Below are 21,728 nucleotides of genomic sequence, written 5' to 3' on the forward strand. Positions count from 1 at the left end.
GCACCTATACACCCATTCTAGAGGTTTTGGGGAAAGCGAAATAAACCTAAAATTCTCGGGACAGCAGCATGTGTCCAAATTTTAATCTTAACCGTTCTATTTCATCAGAAACTATTTGTAAACAGGGCTTTAAGTGTAAAATACCGAACTTACCCTTTAAGTGCAGGGTCCGAAAGTTGGTCGTTTTGTCGCTATGGTTACACACACACACACACACACCGTTGGTGGTGCTCTCAAAGTGATCTGTCAGTTGTGCAGTTACCCAAAATCTCCTGAATGAAGTTAAAACCAATCTTGTCACTGAAATGTGTTTTTTAAATCAAGTGATCAAAGTGCTCGTTGCCGCTGCGATCAGTGGCGCGGATACAGTGTTTTCTTGTGTGGCTCGCGCACACACCGCTCTATCTTTCACTCGGACGTGCGCTTCAATCCGTTGCGGCAATGCATCACATGCTTAAACTTTTATGTTGCCACGCAACAATAATTTCAGCATGCATTCACTGTATACACCGGGACGTGATGGAGGAACAAATATTGTATTGCAGTCTTTGCGAGACCTTGTTTGTATGTCACGTCTGCCAAATAGTTACAGACAACAACAAAAAATGAAAATCCCCAGCCTGCTTCTCCAAATCCACTCGTACTTTTGGGGAAGACATTATAATCGGCTACCAAAGTAATTGAGCATAGAACATTTTCAATTAACAAAAAATCTAATACTACAAAACGTGCTAATATACTTAGCCTAAGTGAAAAACAAAATGCTGTTCTTTTTCTATTTAACAAAATGCATATTTGCAATAAAACATTCCCCTTTTCAAAGCTACACTATGTGTAGGTGTCTCCAATGCATGCAATTTGAAGTTAAATTGCAGTTAAATGCAATCCTTTTTTTAATGTTGTATTAAGTAAACAAAACTAAGGCCAAATGGCCTTTACTATTTAAGTTTGTATTCATAGTTTTACATGTTATACATGTTTTACAGTAAGTTGTTGACTTAACTGTATTGTTATATAATTGTGGGCACTGGCACTTATAAACACTAAATGGGTAAAAATTGCAATAAATAGGCTTAGTTTTGGAGCCAAATGTTGGAGTTGGAATAAATACCTCTGTTTTTTTTTTTTGAGAAATAAAAGCCAAATGCTTTATCATTTTACAGCCACATCATTTTCGTTATGCATTATTTGTTTTGGTTGTTTAAAAACGCACACAAAAAATTATCCGATTAATCGAGTAATCGATCGATTAAGTGCTAGATTAATCGATTACAAAAAGAATCGATAGCTGCAGCCCTAAAACACACACAGATACAGGCCCTTGAAAGTGCTTCCATATGATTCCCTCCGATCCGCTAATTTGTTATTCCGCCAACACTTCGTGGCCTATGCGCACTAGCTTGCGCATTTAGGTTAGTTACGCGCGTTTAAGTGTTACGTTAAGTGTTTGCCGCGTGAGGTACTATGTGTTGTACGTTGCCATGACGTTCATGCGTGCAAAACTGTAACAATGTATCTTACAGGGTAACACTATGTAACCTTGCTCTTACTTGAAATGTGTCCCACATAAAGTCCTTGAGTTTGAGGGTATTGGACCTGGAAAGTCCTTGAAAGCTCCTTGAATTTGAAGTTAACCGAGGCGTGGGAACCCTGTAATTGAACATGAATTTTTCTACTTTATAACGTGTTATGGAAACGACTGATTGTGCTTGTTTTTTTGTGTGTCCTCAGGATATTCAGGCATTCCTGACATGTGTAATGAGAGACAGGCTAGCTAGAGCCCTATTCCAGCTTGCTATATGCTGTGGCTCCTTGGACGCGCCTCAGGACCTGGTAGATAAAGAGAAACCTCAGATAAAAGCAGAGGCAAATACAGCTACGGAAGAGAGAGCAACGGAGATGCTCCCCACTGAAGGTGTCCACTTCATCACCTCATTAGTCATCTTATTCTCCTTTTCAGTTTTAGCACCCTCTAAGGGTAAGGCCCTGATGTACTCACAGCAAAGTCTTTTTTTGTCCTCTGCTTAGGGTTTAAAAGTGAACATCCAACAGCATTTAGATGAATATGTCAATATGTGCTGCTCTTTCCTCTCAATAACACAATAAACACACAACAGAAATGAGAAAACAGCAGTTCAGAAAGCATCTTCTGTTCATAGAGATAGAAAATGTTTATATTCAGACTCTTCTGTCTCGTCACGTTTACTCAGACAGCACTTTATACAAGATAGATAGATGCGTTACAGTATTAAACATGAACAACAATATCAGTCTCTTTCAATTAGAGTTACAGCTTCAGTTTCTACTCTAAAGCGGCTCTTCAGTGTGTTCATGTTTTTACTCGCGTCTGAACCAAGCGGCAACATTCTAATCTGAAAAATGAAGCCTACCTGGAAGTGCGAAAAACTGCAATACATCGAAAATCCGCTAGGGGGAGGTCCCAAAAGGGAGCAAATGTCCATAGACCCCCATGTTAAAATATCCGTTTTCACAGCATAAATTCATGTTTTTACATGTTGGTCCCATGGACTTTTATTGTATTTTTCGATAGGTTCCGAGTGCCTGACAACTGTGAGGGGGGTGATTTTTTTTTCTAACTCGTTACTTTAGATCGTATTTAGATATAAAATGTATGACAAATAAGGGCATGGTTAACTTTAATTGACAGCTTGATTGACAGCTGATAACGAGCATAGGCTGCGCCAAGGAGAATGACAACATAAGAAGCGTCATTTTTTAATATACAGTTGAAATATAATACTACTGTTTTTGTATCATGAAATGTAGTTTTAAGAGTTTTTCAGGCGAGAATGTAGTTGTTTAAAGCTCAAATCTGTGGTTTATTTATAAAGATTTATGAAAATTTTATCCAGGTTGTGAGATCCAGTCGATCACCGGGTTTACCCCGTGGACCCCGCCTGGAACAGCCTTTCCTCGGCTAGTCGTTCTGACGTTTGCAGCTGACTCTGGCGTCTCTGTAGTGGTTAAACATGAGATATAATTCGTCTTGTGTATATCTAACGGGCGATTTTTGGTCTCTTGAATCTATAATTTGTTCCCTGGCCAATCATTTTGGCTGAGGGCTAAGTGAAGTTTCATAACTTTATAAGCTATTTAACTTTACCGTTGTATGGTAAAACTAGAGCGCTGACTTTGTATGTTTGACAGAATTGTTTGCTTTATTTGTATAGCTTCTTGTACCTTTTACTTATAGTTTTATAATGGCTAATATTGATAAAACTGAAATTTAACAAAAAGATTGGGTTGAGTTTTGTTTTAAATTTGAGTACAACGAAGATGATCTGTAATGTTGTTTACTGCAACACTGGTTGTTTAGTACAAATGCACATATTGCCTGGACCATATTAAAATGTTCAATATTTTTATATTATATTTAAACGACAAGAGGCAGAGTTGTGTTTTATATTTCGTTTTGTTATAAATAGGCTAACGTTGTATGCAGTGAATATAATCAATACGCGTTGCCTGAACCACTTGTGTGGCTATAATGTTTAAGATTTCTTTAAATGAAAACGAAAAGAGGCAGTGTGGTGTTTTATAACATATTTCGTTTTATTGTTGCCTAAAATATGCATACAGAGATAACCGGAGTAGCAGAGCGAGCTGCGTGACGCGCGCGTTTCATTGGCAGAGTAAATGGACTCGCATCCTCGGGAGTCATTCTCCTGAGTCGGACTTGGCAATTAAGTCCGAACTTTGTGTACTTGCTATCGACGAGCGCCTAATGTCGGTGCTTGGCTTCTTGTGACAAACACATCTTTATTGACTTTGTATTGTGTGAAGCTGCCTCCTTGTTATTTCTGACTTGTAACAAAAAAACAAATCAATGTCTAAAAGCTGCTACAGATGGTGGACAACCAGAATGCGACTTTTACCGCCGCCGTTCCCGCGGCGGCAAAATTGGGATGTGTATTTGCTGCCTTTTACCGCTGAGTGGCGCTGTAATCACAGACTTTGAAAAGTGTCCGTTTATACTCTTTATGACGTAATCTGCCGCGGCAGTAATCTGAGCTGAGGTCACAGATAAATTCAAGATAAATATTGTGGTTAAACGAATTCAAATTCATTAAATTTAAACAAAGTAGACACGCGTTAACATTGTGTGCCCAGTTTTTCTATAATTTAGAAAGGCTATGTCAATAGGTTACTTGTCATTTACTTCGTGTTATTTTAATGTGTTGTAGATTTATTAACTGAAACATAACAGTGAAATAAATTAAAATAATTTACCGTAAAATTAAAACATTTTCAGGACTTGCAGTTACTAACCGATGTTAGTCGGTTTAAGCATTCTTTGTTATATTCAGAATTAAATAGGCTTACATGTTGTTATGATTATAAATTGAATTCTTTAATAAATAATCAACCACAATGCCTATTACTGCCGCAGCAAAAACCAGTCGAATTTCAAAGTCGTTCGCGAAATGACTACTATACCGGGTGGCGCAAGTGACAGAGCAAAACAGCAGCAACTGCGGCATTTTAAAAGGTAAGTTTCCTATCTGTTTATTTAACAAAAACATGGCACAAGATCTTGTAAAAAAAAAAAAAAAAAGTTTCATTATTTGAACAAAAATTAGAAAATAGTAGACCAGATAGCTCTGTGGTCAATGCATTAACAATAGCCTCTCGGAGCTTCAAACGATCTGAGATCGAATCTCAGCCGACAGTGTTTATGTTTTTCCGTTCTTGATGCTTAAATATGCATCTGTTTATTAAAGTCAATCATCTTGTTTAATTATCAATTGTACATTACAACATAAATTTGCTACATTCCAGCTGAGCCGTTGCAAAGACGACACATCTGATGAAGGAAGACGTCAGCCGATTGCACTAGAAAATGAAGATGATGAGCTCGTCTTTAATCTGCTAAATTATTTTTTTTGTGTGTGTGTGAATCATTCACGAGATTGAGATGACTGACACTGATACCCGTCCATACCAACGGAAGACATTTTTCAAAACAGATCGAACAAATCAGAAAAATATACTTTCAATACAGTATTGCTTTCAAGTAAAAAATAAACAATGAAAATGTAAAAGAAAAAGAAAATGAATTAAGTTTGAAAACCCATCGCACATTTCAAGGTATGAATAAAGTGTCGGGACAGTTTATTTATTTAAACAGGGTTGCATCGATAGAGTTTATTCCCTTTGTGATGCAAAATAAGAAACACAGAATCTTATTCTTGCAACATTTTAAATTTCTATTGTCAAAGAAATTGCAGCTAAATTAAAAAATTAAAACGGTACAAAACGAAAAAAGTTCAAAGCAACATAAATTAAGAACAGGCGTTTTTCTTTGCCTCTTTCGCGCTGGATATTTTTTAGTAAGTTTGGTCTCCCTCACTGCGCGCGGCGGGTCTTTCTCGAAATTAAGCATTTAGCGTAAAAAAACACCATACAGCTGATAATACTGTATATGTCGCTGTGTGTCATCCACACAAATCACGAAAGAAAAAACTGTAACAAATAGCTTTTGTTCCTTCAAAGATACAACATGCCTTGCTGAATTCACCTTGTAAAACGAGGTGGGTCGCGAATTAAAGAGCTCTGTATCTGCTAAATTGAAATTGTATGTGGAAAACCTTTAAATACAATCAATAAAACTACAATATATAATTTAACAAGATATAGGGCCTACTGTACATAGGCTATGGACTTTTGGAGATTTTGAGATTAATCCTTAAAAGAATTTTGCCTGTGCCTGCTCATCAGGCTGGCTCCGACACTCTCCATATGAAAGACTGAACATTAACACCTCTGTCCTGCACCCCCACGATAAAGCATTTAAAGCAGATAAAGCTATTGCCTTCTCCAAACCCCCCACAGGCTAGCTGAGTTTGCAAAACAAAACAAAGAGTTTGCCACTCGTCGTGGTGTGCCAAAACACTTAATTATAAACTTCAATATTTCATTCAAAACAATCTCAAAACGCTTTGTGACATTTTGAAAAGCCATGGATGCACTGGAACCATGAACGCAACAGAATACTGGTTCTGATTTTATTGTTTGTCGTTTAAACGTCATATATATATATATATATATATATATTAACAGAACTGCTTTTGAAATTACGATTGGAATTATTATTGGCTACAGAAGTAAAGTCATTGTATACTATTTGTTCCTTAGTGTAAAATGGAAATGCTGGTGATTTTATTTTGTAAATAGGCTATAAGCAAAAAAAAACTATGTTTTAGAACAGTGGTTCTCAACCTTTTTTGGGCCAGCGCCCCCTTATCCAATATCCAGGTCCCTGAACGCCCCCCACCCTCAAACTAATGAGCGACCAGGAACGAATGAGAGTTAACAGATGAAATAAGTGCAAAATTGAATTTTATTAATACAATGGAACTACACTCCACAATAATTAATCCAAAAAACAAGCTATAAACTGCATTGGCATAGCAATACAAGTTTTTCTCACATGATTTTTGGTAAATCTGTGGTGGGTGGACCTCAGGCCTTCTAGGGGGGTTCGGGGGCATGCCCCCCCCGTAACAAAATTTTGTGCATTTTAATGTTTAATTCATCAATCTGGTGCACTTTGAGAGTTCAAAATTAAAAGCGCCAATCCATATTCACTGTGCAAATTAAAGAAAAATTCAAACCTCTTTTAGTTGTGCATGTCTACATTACACTACTACATAATAATAGTTATAATATTAATCCATGACAGTAATAGCCATATATTGTAAAACAAATGCACTGAAAAATAAAGGACGGTCATTAAAGTGGTAATGTTTGCACTTAGGTTTAATTATGCATTTAGGAGAGTATTGCAAGAAGCTGCTTTCATTAACCTTACTTTCGAAAAATAAATAAATACAATCATGATTTTTCATGAAAAATTATGTTAGAATTGTAGGCCTAAAATACCTTGGTTGTTGTCATCAATGGTAATTACAATTAATTTGGTTTGTCGTGATTAATTTGTGTTCATAATCAGTAAACAAAATCTTCTAACAAGATTAAACACATATGAACAATTAAATTATTATTGTATTATTAATTATTTTTATATCTTGAAACTACCCAAGCAGCATTTCGCGCTCAGATGTGACGGCGGAATGAATAGGCTACATTACCAAAATGTGATTGCAGAATATATTTAAATTATCCATCAAATTGTCATTTTCTCCGTACTGTCTTGCGAGTTAACAATAATGCCTGACCAGTAAATTACTTGGTGAACAAAGAAAACATTTTGGCATTAGGGATTGGAATGCCTAAAAATGTAAAAGTTTTACCTTATAAATAGAATTTAGTTTAATTAATTTTAAAATTCGTCGCCAGAGTGAACGGGAACATGATTTATTGAGAATATTTGAAAAAATGTAAGTGTTTCTTAAGACAATACTTTTTAATGGCTTGTCAACTTTCCATTCCTCCGCTGCATGATTCTAGGCACCACTAGATTGTTGCATTTTTGAGCACGTGATTGCTGATTCTTCTCAGCGCTGGATTGTAGTCAGTGCTTGAGCGCTGGTCTATGACTGGAAAAATAATAGAATCGTTGCAAAAGTAACGATAGGCTACATGTTGCATTAAACTGGAAGATTTTAGAATGTTAGGGATTCTAAACTTTTGAATAAGAAATAATATTAAGTCGTTAAAATACAACTCGTCAAAACTCCGCGAATCACAACAAGCGTATTGGTGAGAACTGAGAACACTCACAGCATACACACACCCGAACTTGACTGCACATCATATTTTTGACATTATTGATACTGCTTTCAATCGTAATGCAATAGAAATGAACACAAAAAAACCTGCCTAGTGCCTACCTACAACACTGACGGTGGACTTGCGGTCAGGAGTAGAGTGGGTGCGGACGAATGTTTTTTTTTTTTGAGCGCTGCTGAGGTATTCTTTTACGCGCACCATAGACGCGCGTGCACACACAATATGATATCACACTCTGCGCATATGTTTTACAACATAATTTAACAAAAACATAGTCCTAACACTTTTTAAATAGCCCACTTAAAGTGTTTATTACAACTAAATTACTAAATGCTTAAAATGAACAAAAGTAAATGAACAAAAATTTGCGTTATATATTTAAACTTGTGAACGCCCCCCATTAACACCTGAATGCCCCCCTTTCAAAAATCTTGCTTCCAACGCCCCCCATTGTTCTCTGAACGCCCCCTGGGGGGCGGTACCGCCCCCGTTGAGAACCACTATTTTAGAACTTGACAAATCTCTCTGCATCAACAATAGACTATAAAATGCATTAATAGGCTAATATAAAAATATCAATAGACCAAGTTAGGTCGGGATTCGAACCCGTGTCATCTAAATGATCGTAACGTAAGTTCAACCACTCGGCCACGATTCACACGTTGCGGCATGGCCTAACGTTCCAGTGTGTGTTCGCTCACACGAGCGAGAAGCGCTCTTCATTCAAATGAACGCGCCGCCGCGTTTGTCGAACACTAATTCAACATGCCAGAATAAAACCTGGCTTTAGAACAATGCATAGCGCCACTCGTCGTGGTGTGCCAAAAAATGTAGCCTACAATAATTTAGTTTAATTTATTTCAGTGTTTGAGTTAAAAAAAAATCCTCTACAAATTAAATTAACACAAAGTCGGCTATAAGAGTCCTTTATAGGCTACGTAAAAAAGCAAAGGGCTTAGAGTCTTAACATTTAGGCTACTTTGCTTAAATTCGATACATTTATTTTCAGTAGGGCCTAATAAATTTGTAGGGATGTAATTATGCTTTACCAACGCTATGTATTCAATTAAAGTTCCAAGAGGTCTGGTCTCTATATTTCCTTCCCAGCTGACACTAATATGCAAGTGCACAGCAAAAATCACAACTTGTGCTTGCTGCGAACGCAAGTTATTTAAGATGTCTCAACTGTACACAGTCTACCCTACAGTGTGAATTCGTTACAAGATTTAATTTAATTAAATTATAGTGCAGCAATTTGTACAAATAGAGTCTAAAGGCCTACTATACTGTTGTAGCCATTAAATAATCTCATTTAGAATCATATTTGTTAAAATATTATAATGTTATTTTTTTCCATCTATGTTGAATATGAAAAGTGAACAGCACGAGTAAGATAGGATGCATTATATCGAGAGCTGGATATGGAGTGGGTCAGACATGATTTTGACCACTTCATTAAGTTTTGTTTAGTAGAAAACATTTCTTTAAAGTGAATTTCGTTTTCTATAAATTGTATCTTAATTTTAATCTATTTATTATCAAATAATTGCCTGGATTTAATAAGTAAGAGAAGCAAATATAACAGACACTAATCATGGAGGCGCCCGCGCGGTCACGCATTGCACGTCAGCTGGAGCGCATCTCATCCTCCTAACTTAACGAAACTCAGCGTATGCCTCACACAGACATGATAAATACATCAAAGACACAAAGCCTTAAATGTCTTCAAACGAAATAATTCAAAACGAAAAGAAAAAGTCTACTCTCTGATTATCTTTATGTGCATTTCTCTCTAGGTGCGTTCACTACAAATATGGCGATCGTCAACTTCATCTTTGCAGTCGACACTGTCAGAAAACACTAGTTTATTGATAAAAATCAATGCACGCATCACCGGATTTACAAATGCACATCTTGCTTGTTGCACGCACACATATTATGTCGAAAAAACGAAATATTATGTTGAAATAACATTATTAATAATAATACATCTTTTAGAATATTTGATTAAATGCTGATTGTTGCGCTTGTTCAATTTAATAAAATTAAAACTCTAATTGTGATAATTAAAATAATTGAAAATTAAATATTTAGTGGCCAAGTTTTGCTCATTTATTATATAGGCTATTATATGCCTATTGCCTATATTAAGTAGGTCATATTAAGACAAGGCATATATTAAGTTATTTCAGCTGTTATGAGAAAAATAAATCTAACGAAATCTGAAATCTAAATCTAAATCTAATAAATCTAAAAAAAAATTCTAACACCAATTCAACATGCCAGAATAAAGCCAGATTTTTGAACAATGCGTAACGCCACTCGGCCTGTTGTGCCAAAACACTACATTTTAAACTTCAATGTTTAATTCAAAACAATATCAAAACGCGTTGTGACATTTTTTTTAAAGCAGTAGCCTAGCCTATATACATTAAGGGCATTGAAACCAGGATCTTAACTAAAACGCGCTCCGCGTAATCTCTCAAAAATTATGCCACACTACTCCATGTATTTTTTTTTAAGGACTGCTTTTGAAATCACTATAAATTACAATACAATTGTATCGCTCACGAGAGCTCTTCATTTATCTAATTCCTCAATAGAATAGTAAAAATATTCAGCGTCATTGCTCCTAATATCGTCTTTATCTTTAACTTTTGATTCTATTTTTTCAGTTCTAAAATTGATTCTATCTTTGGTTCTATTCTGTTGTAGCCTAATAGGCCTATTTATATATATGAAAAATATGCCTATTAGGCTTAGGGTTTTATATTTAACCAACTTACATTTTAAAATACGACAATTGCTGCTGTTTTGCACAATGTCCCTTTGCGCTACCTGGCGGTCATTTCGGGAACGACTTTGAAATGCGGCTGGTTTGTTTTCGCCGCGGTAATTTAGCCGCGGCGGTTGGCGCGGCGGTAATAGGCATTCTGGTTGTCCACCATCTGTATGTGACAAGGTGTACAGCAAACAAGCTAAAAAAAAAACAGAAATAAGTGTTTATAAGCTGTCGACACCAAACAACGAGCGTTTAACCCTCTGGGGTCTACGGTGTTTTTGGGGTCCTTGAGATGTTCTGACATGCCCTTACATTTGTGCTTTTTTCAGTTGCTTATTACAATATATATATATGCAGTCTTTAGCCTCCTTGTTAGAGCGCCTGACTCTCATGCCGGAGACCCGGGTTCGAGACCAGCATGGAGCGAGGTGTGAAGGACCCGGTGAGAGGGGTTGCATTGGTGCCATGACCCGGATGGGAGTGAGGTTTAGGGTGACCTGAAGTCAATTATTCCGCTTATACTACAGTTACCACACCTCGAAACATTGTTCAGATTATGTATTTCAAAATGTTTGAAAAGTTTTTGTCATTAAAATGCTCTTGTATGTAGGACTAATTTCTTACGCATCTAATCCCATGCCTCCGTTGCTACTTCCAAAACGTAATTTTAGAGTTAGTAACGGAGGTTTAAGCCACTGATAGCAGACTAATTCTGGTACACACGACTAGCTGACACATTCTCTGACTGTTTTCATCGACTGCAGCAGATTTTAAACACCGACTGAACGCGCTGAACACGCGTTTGGGCATGATCAGTCATAAGTATCAAATTACATTCATCATGCAGTTATTAATGCAGTTATTAGAGAGAGATGTTGCAATAATGAGACAGAAAAGCATGTGCGTTAATATTATTATTTATTTATTAATTCAATTCGTTTTAATTAATTTGTTTATTCTTTTTTTTTTCATTATTGACAGATGACAGTAGACTATAGGCCTTATTCGCAAACACCGGAAGTAGCTAACCGCGGCCATATTGTTGACATGACATCTGTCCTGCCCCTAGCCGCACGCAGATTTGAGTTGAGGGGAGCAGTAGCCTAATGGCTTCATCTCGTCGGTATCAAGAGAATATAAGCTTGATTGGTGTGGACCCATATCAAATAGACCCAATAGCCTTAAGTAAAGATCCGTCCTTATTGCCAACCGTAACTTATCCGGATATTTTACAGAGCTGCCAACTCTCATGCATTCACCGTGAGACTCACGCTTTTCACACGCTCTCACGCACAGAAAAATCGCGAAGCAAAGAGGACAAGGAAACTGACAGACTAGACAAAGCAGGTTACTTATTATGATATAAAAAAATCTCAGCTCTCAGGTTTAAGGTTCTGTCACTTTTATTACGAAATTCAGACAATAAATACCGTTTTGGCGCTTGTAGCCTAAATGTGCCGCGACAGATCCCTAGCGGCACGTGAACCGATCATCTCTAGCTAGTAAATAAACACGAATGAACACTGTTGAAAGATACCGTATAACTTACCGAAATGTATATTCCTCATACATAATATCGATCAATCGATCAAACAAAGGGGTCAATAAAACAGCTGGAGAACAATTGTGTCACATAACATTTACCTCAGGAAAGCCATTTAATGACCATAATATATAGGCTATAGCACGTTAGTTGGCTAGAAAAAGCCAGAGTATTTTGCTAAATATGTGTACTTTAGTTACATATTTATTATATATTTTACTTATATCATTAAATAAAGTTGTTATTATAATAAAAAAACACATTATCTCTCTCTCTGTATTAGGTGAGTTTTTTTTTTTCTTGAGAAAAATGAATGCCTATCTTACAGCCTTATCCAAATGATGGGAACAGACTTTGCTGTGGGGAAAGTCTCTCCTGCGCTGGTTCAACTCCTCTGTCTCCTTGCCTTCACGTTTTCTGACATGTGTGTGGTTACATTTTGCCAGACCCCTACCGACAACCCCTCTTTTCACATTTATGATTTCTATATCATAGTAAAAAATAACTCCGGGGTTCTTATTGCTGTTGTTAGAACAGCCGTGTATTACACAAGACATCGCGCTGTTTAAAAAAACAAAAAAAAAAACGATAATGCCATGGATAATACCGACGCTGACTCGCTTGTCAATTGACAGACTGACAGTTGCCGTGGTTTGTATGTCAACAATATGGCCGCCGCGAACATTGATGACGTAGATCGAATAAGAACTATAGCCAAATAAATGAAACACAAAGCCCTTTTAACAAGTAGGCCTATCAATAATTATTTATTTGTTATATTATCTGCAATAAAAATCCATGCTGCAGGACTATCCATTTATTTAGCCTATATTCAGTTTAATTTTCTATTGATTATAGATAGAACTATATATTTTATTTATTAAATTAAACTGCATGTTTCTATTGATTGTGAAGCAACACATTGAAAATTGCAGATCAAGCGCATGGGGCTAAATGCTTTTTCTTGTTATGAATTGTATTCTATTTAATTGTATTCTATTTTCCGTTATTACACTTAACTACGCGAAGTGATATGGAACTGTAATGCAGTCAAGACCTGCCTGGAACTACTTTAGCCGTGCGTTTCCCTGAAAATAATGCACACCTTAGATCGTTCGTCAACCAATCAGATTCAAGCATTCAACGGCCCTGTAGTATTTTTAGAGCATACTGAGTGTCAGGATTCCCGATTTGTTTCAGCTTGTATCCACTTTTGTGTCCTTAAACGCTCGTTTTTTGGGGTCGACAGCTTATAAACACTTATTTCTGGTTTTTTTTTTTAGCTTGTTTGCAGTACACCTTGTCACAGCAGCTTTTAGACATTTTGTTTGGTTTTTTGTCAGAAGTCAGAATTTTTTTTTTCCTTTTTTATCTGTCTGTTTGTTTTAATTATTTTATAATGCTGTTCTTTTGATGTGAAGCACTTTGGTAAGTCTGTGGCTGTTTTAAATGTGCTATATAAATAAAGTAAACTTGAAACTTGAACTTGAGGAGGCAGCTTCACGCAATACAAAGTCAATGGGGACAGTTGGATTGCCCCCCCCCCATGACGCGTGTCGCTCTGTCTCAAGGCCTGTATCCACTTTTGTCTCTTTTTACGCTCGTTTTTTGGAATCAAAAAATAAAATCAAAAATGTTCTTGAAATCCATTAATGAACTTGGTTTTGGCATGATTTTGTTGGAAAAGACGTCACACTAGTTCATTCTTCGATTTCACTTGAAGTATATCGGTGCCTTAAAAGGGGAACATGACAATGAATAGAAACTTTTCATAATATTTTAGTTATTTATCTGTATTTGTTGGGGTTTTCTTAGCAGTTATTGAGGTTTTTGATTTAATTGCAGTTAATTTAATTAATTAATTAATCTGCATATTATAAAAATGAATTGGTAGCATGTTACAGAAAGGTCCTATTAGTTAGCATTGGTATAATGCATTAACTAACAATATGCAAGACGTCTGTTAAAGTGTTGATGATTAATCTTAGTTGTTATTAAAAATAACAACTGCTCATTGTCAGCTCTGGTTCATTAAATAATATTAACAGACGCAACTTTTGTTTTTTAATGATTGAAAAACTTAGTCAAAATTGTCAACGCGTGGATCTCTGAGCTGAGTGAGTGAGTGGAGGCGGGGCTCATTTGCATATTAATAGAACCGCAAATACTAAATGAGGCAAGGGCATCGAATTACTTTCAAGATATTTTATGGCATGAAGATGAAAAAATGTTTACATATGTCAGTTTAGTGACAAAGATGAGTTTTAAGAGATAAAATTATTGACTACAGGATTTTTAATTGTTAGTTGTTTTCAAAAAGGACCCTTATTGTGAATTGTTACCAATTAATTCAGTAACATTTTCTAAATTTCTTTTGCTCAGGTGCTTGAATTTTGTTAAGAAAGATTGCATTGATTTGTTGCATTGTTCTGATGCAAATCTATAGATTCCCTTATTATTACGGTTCTCCTTTTCCTAGGATGACAATGACTATGGGGAGTGTGCATAATCAGTATCAGTGTTTGTTGGATCAAATGTTCATACTTGATTTAAAAACTTTCCTGCCTAATGATGTGGTCCTGTTTTGCATAGCTGATGTGAAGAGCTGTTTCCAGGATCATGTCGCCAGCTTCACTAGCACACCTAGCCTAGCTCAGCTGCGCACGCTGGAGAAGAAGATGGCAGAGCATTTCAGATTCACAGACTTCAGTCAGCTGCAGCAGGGAACTTACCTGGACTTCATTATCAAAAACAAAGAGGTGTGTGTTTCTGCTTTACCTCCAAGTCAAGTCTAGTCTCCTTCATTTATACAGCGCTTTACCAATATAGATGTTTCACAGCAGCTTTACAGTGATGACAGGAGATTACAGTCAAATGCCACTGGTGAATATATGAATAAATTACAACTTATACAGAATAGAGCTGCTCGTGTAGCACTTAGGTGCAGCTATAGGAGAAATATTAATGCACAAAGATCTTAACTGGTTGATGATCGAAGACAGACTGTTGTATTCACTGTTAATTCTCATAAGAAACATTTCCATCTCAAAATTGCCTTCTGTTTTGTTTAAGCATCTTTCTTTCAGTGTAGACAATCATCAGTACAGTACCAGACATGCAACTAAAGGCAACTTCACCTTACCCATAGCAAGAACAAATGCCATAAAAAACACTGTTATGTTCAGAGGTATGAAGGAATGGAATAAATTGCCAAAGCATATCATACTTACTAACAATGTAAATAAATTTAAATTATATGTAAAACAGCATCTATCAAAATAATACATCTGACTGTTTATATTTATTTATATATGTGTGTGAATATGTGTGTACATGCACATGTGTAGGTATATTTATAGGCGTATGTGTATGAATGTGTTTTTATATGTGTGTATATTTTATGCCCGTATGAGTGTACATATGTACGTTGATTTGTGTATATACATGTGTATATGTAGGTGTATATGTGTATGTGTATTTACCTTTTACAATTACTTGTTGTATTTTTAATGACTTTTATTTATTTTTTTGTTTATGTACATATTTTTCAGGACCCCAGGAAGAATAGCTGCAGCACGGCTGTAGCTAATGGGGATCCTTTCAATAAAAACTAAAACTAAAAAAAACAGTAACAGAGATTGTTTAGGCTTTACAGCAGATCTAGAATAAAGTTATTGTCCAGATAAAGTTTTGATTGATTCACTTCCATTGCAAAGATCATCAATTATTATTATTATTATTTTATTTTTTTTCAAATTGTTTTATGCGTTTTATCTGCATGTAAGGTGTCCTTGAGTGTCACGTACGGCACCTATAAATAAAATGTATTATTATTATTATTATTATTATTATTATTATTATTATTATTAATTTAGCGGCCGCTTACAAGACACCGCTTTAACTGAAAACGTTTAATGTGTTCTGGCCGTTCGTTTGCACGACAACAGTGTTCGGTGGCTTGCGAACGCAAACTTTGAAACTGGTTCCAAGGCACAAGTTTTGATTTTTTTTTAAACGTTATCATCTCCACATAAACTTCAAAAACGTGAATCTGTGAAATCGGTGAATCGTGCACATGCATATCATGGGTTTTAGTCTACAGATATATGCACGTTTTAATATAAATGTGTGCAGTCTTTCTTTACAAATTAACCTCACCAAATTACTTAATACAAATGCACCTTAACTTACAAAACGTATCCATAAGAGCGTTATTTCAAAGAAACTATGTATCTGCCTTATATTTACTCATATGTGACCCTGGACCACAGAAGCAGTCACGAGTCACACGGGTATATCTGTGGCAATAGCCAACAATACATGTTATGGGTCAAAATGAGCGATTTTTCTTCTATGCCAAAAATCATGAGGATATTAAGTAAAGATCATGATCCATGAAGATATTTAGTAAATGTTCTCATGGCGTGTGTGTGTGTTGCTGCTCCCGCAGATCCTCCAGGAGGCAGCAGGGGGCGCCATCTCCATTGACAGCCAAGATCCCGGAGCCAGCGGGTTCAGACCTTGCAGACAAGACGTGTTTGAGTTCATCAAACAATGTGGCGAGGGAGACGCCAGCAGAGTGAGTTCTGCCGCCAGCTTGTCTGTGCATGTTACGTGTCAGAAGAGCTTTTGCACCGTGTGACAGATCACATCTCTGATTAATATTTGCCGTCACAGAGAAATGACAGCCTCCTACTTACTGTAGAATCAGATGAACAAACAAGTGTGGTTGTAGTTCATGAATGCTTTGGAATACGGATCTAAGGTTGGATTCCTCTTAAAGAAGAAACAATATTTAGAAGTTTCATGTTAAAACAACATTTATTTCAATTAAAATATATATTTTACACAGGGATGCATGAAAATGTGTCCGTAACACCAAATTAAATGGGTTTTTAACATTTGTTTGTTCTGTTGTCCCGGATCAGCTGCCGTTCATCGAGGCGGCCCTGAGGAATCACTACGGCATCAGGGACAGCCGGGAGCTGGGTCACGGGCCCCTGGGTTGTCTGGTGAAAAACGCCACCGCCAGTGTCGTGCGCTACGAGTGTCTGCTGATGCCCGACGGGTCCGGGTGAGCCTGAGGCTGCTGTACCAGCGCGATTAATCACAACGAAACTGCACGCGATTGGGCAAAGGCTGTGATTATTTCATGTGCAGCTTATCAGTGCAGCGGCTGATCAGTAGTACATGCTCCATCTGAACACCAGAGGACGTTTCTCAAACACACACACACACACACACACACGCACACACATCCATCTGAACACCAGAGGGCGTTTATCACACACACACACACACACACACACACACACACACACACGCACACACACATATCCATCTGAACACCAGAGGGCGTTTATCACACACACACACACACTCTCTCTCTCTCACACATACACACACACACACACACACACACACGCACACACACATATCCATCTGAACACCAGAGGGCGTTTCTCACACACACACACACACACACATATTCATCTGAACACCAGAGGGCGTTTCTCACACACACACACTCACACACACACACACACACACACACACACACACACACACACACACAGGAGGAGGAGCTCGGCTATCCTCATGAAGTGAGTTTGAAGGAAAAGCGTGTTAATAATGTCGTCTGTTGTTGGACAAGAGGTTCATAAATGCGTCTCATGTCTGGAAAGATGTTTGACACACACACACACACACACACACACACACACACACACACTAGAGGTTCATAAATGCATCTCATGTCTGGAAAGATGTTTGACACACACACACACACACTAGAGGTTCATAAATGCGTCTCATGTCTGGAAAGATGTTTGACACACACACACACACACACACACACACACACACACACACACACACACACTAGAGGTTCATAAATGCGTCTCATGTCTGGAAAGATGTGCTGCTTTTTCAAATGCTCGTTATAAGCGACTCGAACTCTCAGTGGTTTCGGAGTGAGCTGCGTTTACTGAGCTGTACGTCACTGACAAGCTGCACATAACTAATAAATCACAGCCTTTGCCATTTCATAATCGAGATCAGCCAAATCAATTTAAGTGCGATTACATGTGTATTGCGCTTAATCGTGCAGCGCTATTCTCTTCTTTACTCTTTAAACCTACACTCACCTAAAGGATTATGAGGAACACCATACTAATACTGTGTTTGAGCCCCTTTCACCTTCAGAACTGTCTTAATTCTACGTGGCATTGATTCAACAAGGTGCTGAAAGCATTCTTTAGAAATGTTGGCCCATATTGATAGGATAGCATCTTGCAGTTGATGGAGATTTGTGGGATGCACATCCAGGGCACGAAGCTCCCGTTCCACCACATCCCAAAGATGCTCTATTGGGTTGAGATCTGGTGACTGTGGGGGCCATTTTAGTACAGTGAACTCATTGTCATGTTCAAGAAACCAATTTGAAATGATTCGAGCTTTGTGACATGATTCATTATACTGCTGGAAGTAGCCATCAGAGGATGGGTACATGGTGGTCATAAAGGGATGGACATGGTCAGAAACAATGCTCAGGTAGGCCGTGGCATTTAAACGATGCCCAATTGGCACTAAGGGGCCTAAAGTGTGCCAAGAATACATCCCCACACCATTACACCACCACCACCACCAGCCTGCACAGTGGTAACAAGGCATGATGGATCCATGTTCTCATTGGCCCTCATTTATCAAAAGTGCGTACACCAAATTTCCAGCGTACACCTGGCGTACACCCAAAACCACGGTGACTTTGAGATTTATCAATATGGACGTTGGCGTACGGCACGCTCAAATCCTACGCCAGCTCAGGAGGTGGTGTACGCACGTTTTGAGTGCGGGAATGCGCAGAAAAACAATTCCTAACACCACAAAATGCACTGACAAACTAAAAGATATGATATATTATGACCCACTGTAAAAAAACAACAACATAGTAATTATAAACTTCAGTGTTTATTTTTGTGCAACATGGACTTCAGTGTTTAATTTGTGTGAATTTACTAAAGCATTTGAATTGTAGGCATATGTATTCCTTAAGTTGCGAGCCTGTGCGCTTTACCTGACGTTTCAAGCCTTGTTTATACTTTCGCCTGGCTCCGCAGCGCGAGTCTCCGCGGACTGCGCGCGCACCTCCCCAAACGGACGAGGTGTTTATACTCGATGCGCTCGCCGTTGTAATATTCTTTGAAACGATGGTTAGGCCAGGGTTAGGCCCGGCAGGTGTGCACGGACTGGGTTTAGTAATGAAAGGCTTTCAATGACCAAAAAAATAATTCAGACTGACAAAATAATAAAAATGCCATTCTTCTTATTTTAAATAATAATAATAATACAAATAATAATAATAACGACATTCTTCTTCTAAATAACAATAAGCGTCATTAATGATAAAAATCTAGAAATCAATTTTGTTTCTTTCCACTTCCCTGGTTTCGCTTTCTCTTTCTCAAAGAAGTTTGTCTTCTTTGCCGTCTTCCGTGTGTCCATGGCGTAAAATGGGCGTGGGGGAAGCGGAGACTTGAATATATAGGGGCGTGTTATTCTAATGACGATCGATTTCAGCCGCGGCATTTATCAAGGGCAGGTATTGCGTACACCAGAATTTCAAAGGTACGCACAGCTTCATAAATCAGGCGATGAGAAGAGTGTAAGCATAATCTTACGCCAATATATACGCCCGTTTCTACGCAAGATTGATAAATGAGGGCCATTCTGTTTACACCAAATTCTGACTCTACCATCTGAATGTCTCAACAGAAATCGAGACTCATCAGACCAGGCAACATTTTTCCAGTCTTCAACTGTCCAATTTTGGTGAGCTCGTGCAAATTGTAGCCTCTTTTTCCTATTTGTAGTGGAGATGAGTGGTACCCGGTGGGGTCTTCTGCTGTTGTAGCCCATCCGCCTCAAGGTTGTGCGTGTTGTGGCTTCACAAATGCTTTGCTGCATACCTTGGTTGTAACGAGTGGTTATTTCAGTCAAAGTTGCTCTTCTATCAGCTTGAATCAGTCGGCCCATTCTCCTCTGACCTCTAGCATCAACAAGGCATTTTCGCCCACAGGACTGCCGCATACTGGATGTTTTTCCCTTTTCACACCATTCTTTGTAAACCCTAAAAATGGTTGTGCATGAAAATCCCAGTAACTGAGCAGATTGTGAAATACTCAGACCGGCCCGTCTGGCACCAACAACCATGCCACGCTCAAAATTGCTTAAATCACCTTTCTTTCCCATTCTGACATTCAGTTTGGAGTTCAGGAGATTGTCTTGACCAGGACCACACCCCTAAATGCATTGAAGCAACTGCCATATGATTGGTTGATTAGATAATTGCATTAATGAGAAATTGAACAGGTGTTCCTAATAATCCTTTTGGTGAGTGTATAACCTGTGAATAAACGATTGTAGAACTGGATCAGAGCTTATACAATACACCACTGTTTTCAACATTTCAGATTAATAGTAAAGTTATGAAAATTATGTTATATAGGATTTAATGTTATAAGCAGATTCTCAATTTAGAGGTCATTCTCTCAAATAAATTCACAAGGGGCATTCTGGGATGCTTTTTAAACACTACTGAAGGTATTGGCATTTCAGTACAATTAATACTTATATTCATCAAGGACGCATTAAATCGATCAAAAGTGACAGTAAAGACATTTATAATGTTAGAAAAGATTCTGTTTCAGATAAACGCTGTTCCTTTGAACTTTCTATTCATCAAAGAATCCTGGAAAAATAATTGTACATTACTGATTTCAATATTAATAATAATCATAAATGTTCCTTGATCATCAAATCATCATATTAGAGTGCAGTGTTTCCCCTAGGTTTGCAGGTTTGGGGGGGGGGGGTTGGTTGGTTGGTTGGGGAAAATTGACACAGACACTATCTATCTATCTATCTATCTATCTATCTATCTATCTATCTATCTATCTATCTATCTATCTATCTATCTATCTGTCACATTAATTGGTTGTCTGGGAGGGTAATGCTTTGTAAAAGTTAACATAAAACACAAATGTTTAAAAAAAGTTAACATAAGATATCTCTAAAAAAAACATATTTAAATCTTTTTCAAATTAACTTTTGCAAATAACCTTTGTTAAATTTATAGAAGTATTTGTTTATATTAATGGACCAGAGCTTAAATAGTTTTATTTTTTAACTAACAACTAAAAAAAGATTTATAAATACTAACAAATATATTGCTCATTCATTGTTCGTTAATGTTAGTTAATACATTTATATGACAAACAAATTTTAAATGGGCTTTTTTTGTGAGAAGCTTTTATTTCTATGATGCATTTATTGGAGAGAATAATCCTGTCAGACGCAGCACTGCTGTGAACGCGCGTTCACGTTTAAACACAATTTAAACAATGTATTATTCAATGCATTACTTCTATATAATTATATATTGAGTTGCTCAAGCAAGTGGTAAAATATTTAACCATGTATTTATATTAAAATCTTTTGCATTTCAATTTTAATACAATAAATCTTGCATGTCACAAAGAACTTGTTTTTCCACCTCCACGAATGTCATTATGTCGCCTTGTTGAGGTAAATTGTAGTTTTCCTTGCTTTACCCCGGTCTTAAAATGAAAAAAGTAGTATTTAATTAAATAAATTTATGGTATAAATACATACATTTTATTTAATTAATCG

The 21,728-nt window shown here is 37.2% G+C and overlaps 1 protein-coding gene across 1 annotated transcript in view; it reads left to right on the forward strand.

The window, feature by feature from the left end:
* LOC308683532 (uncharacterized protein) overlaps positions 1–21,728 on the forward strand; it is a 69,139-nt gene that overhangs the window by 2,211 nt on the left and 45,200 nt on the right. The window contains exons 2-5 of the mRNA XM_081354008.1: positions 1,732–1,915; positions 14,631–14,797; positions 16,489–16,617; positions 16,967–17,112. Of these exons, the coding sequence (XP_081210134.1) occupies positions 1,732–1,915; positions 14,631–14,797; positions 16,489–16,617; positions 16,967–17,112 (626 nt within the window). The remainder of the gene's footprint in view (positions 1–1,731; positions 1,916–14,630; positions 14,798–16,488; positions 16,618–16,966; positions 17,113–21,728) is intronic.

This window comes from Scardinius erythrophthalmus (assembly GCF_964197995.2).
Source record: "Scardinius erythrophthalmus genome assembly, chromosome: 23".
Classification (NCBI taxonomy): domain Eukaryota; kingdom Metazoa; phylum Chordata; class Actinopteri; order Cypriniformes; family Leuciscidae; genus Scardinius; species Scardinius erythrophthalmus.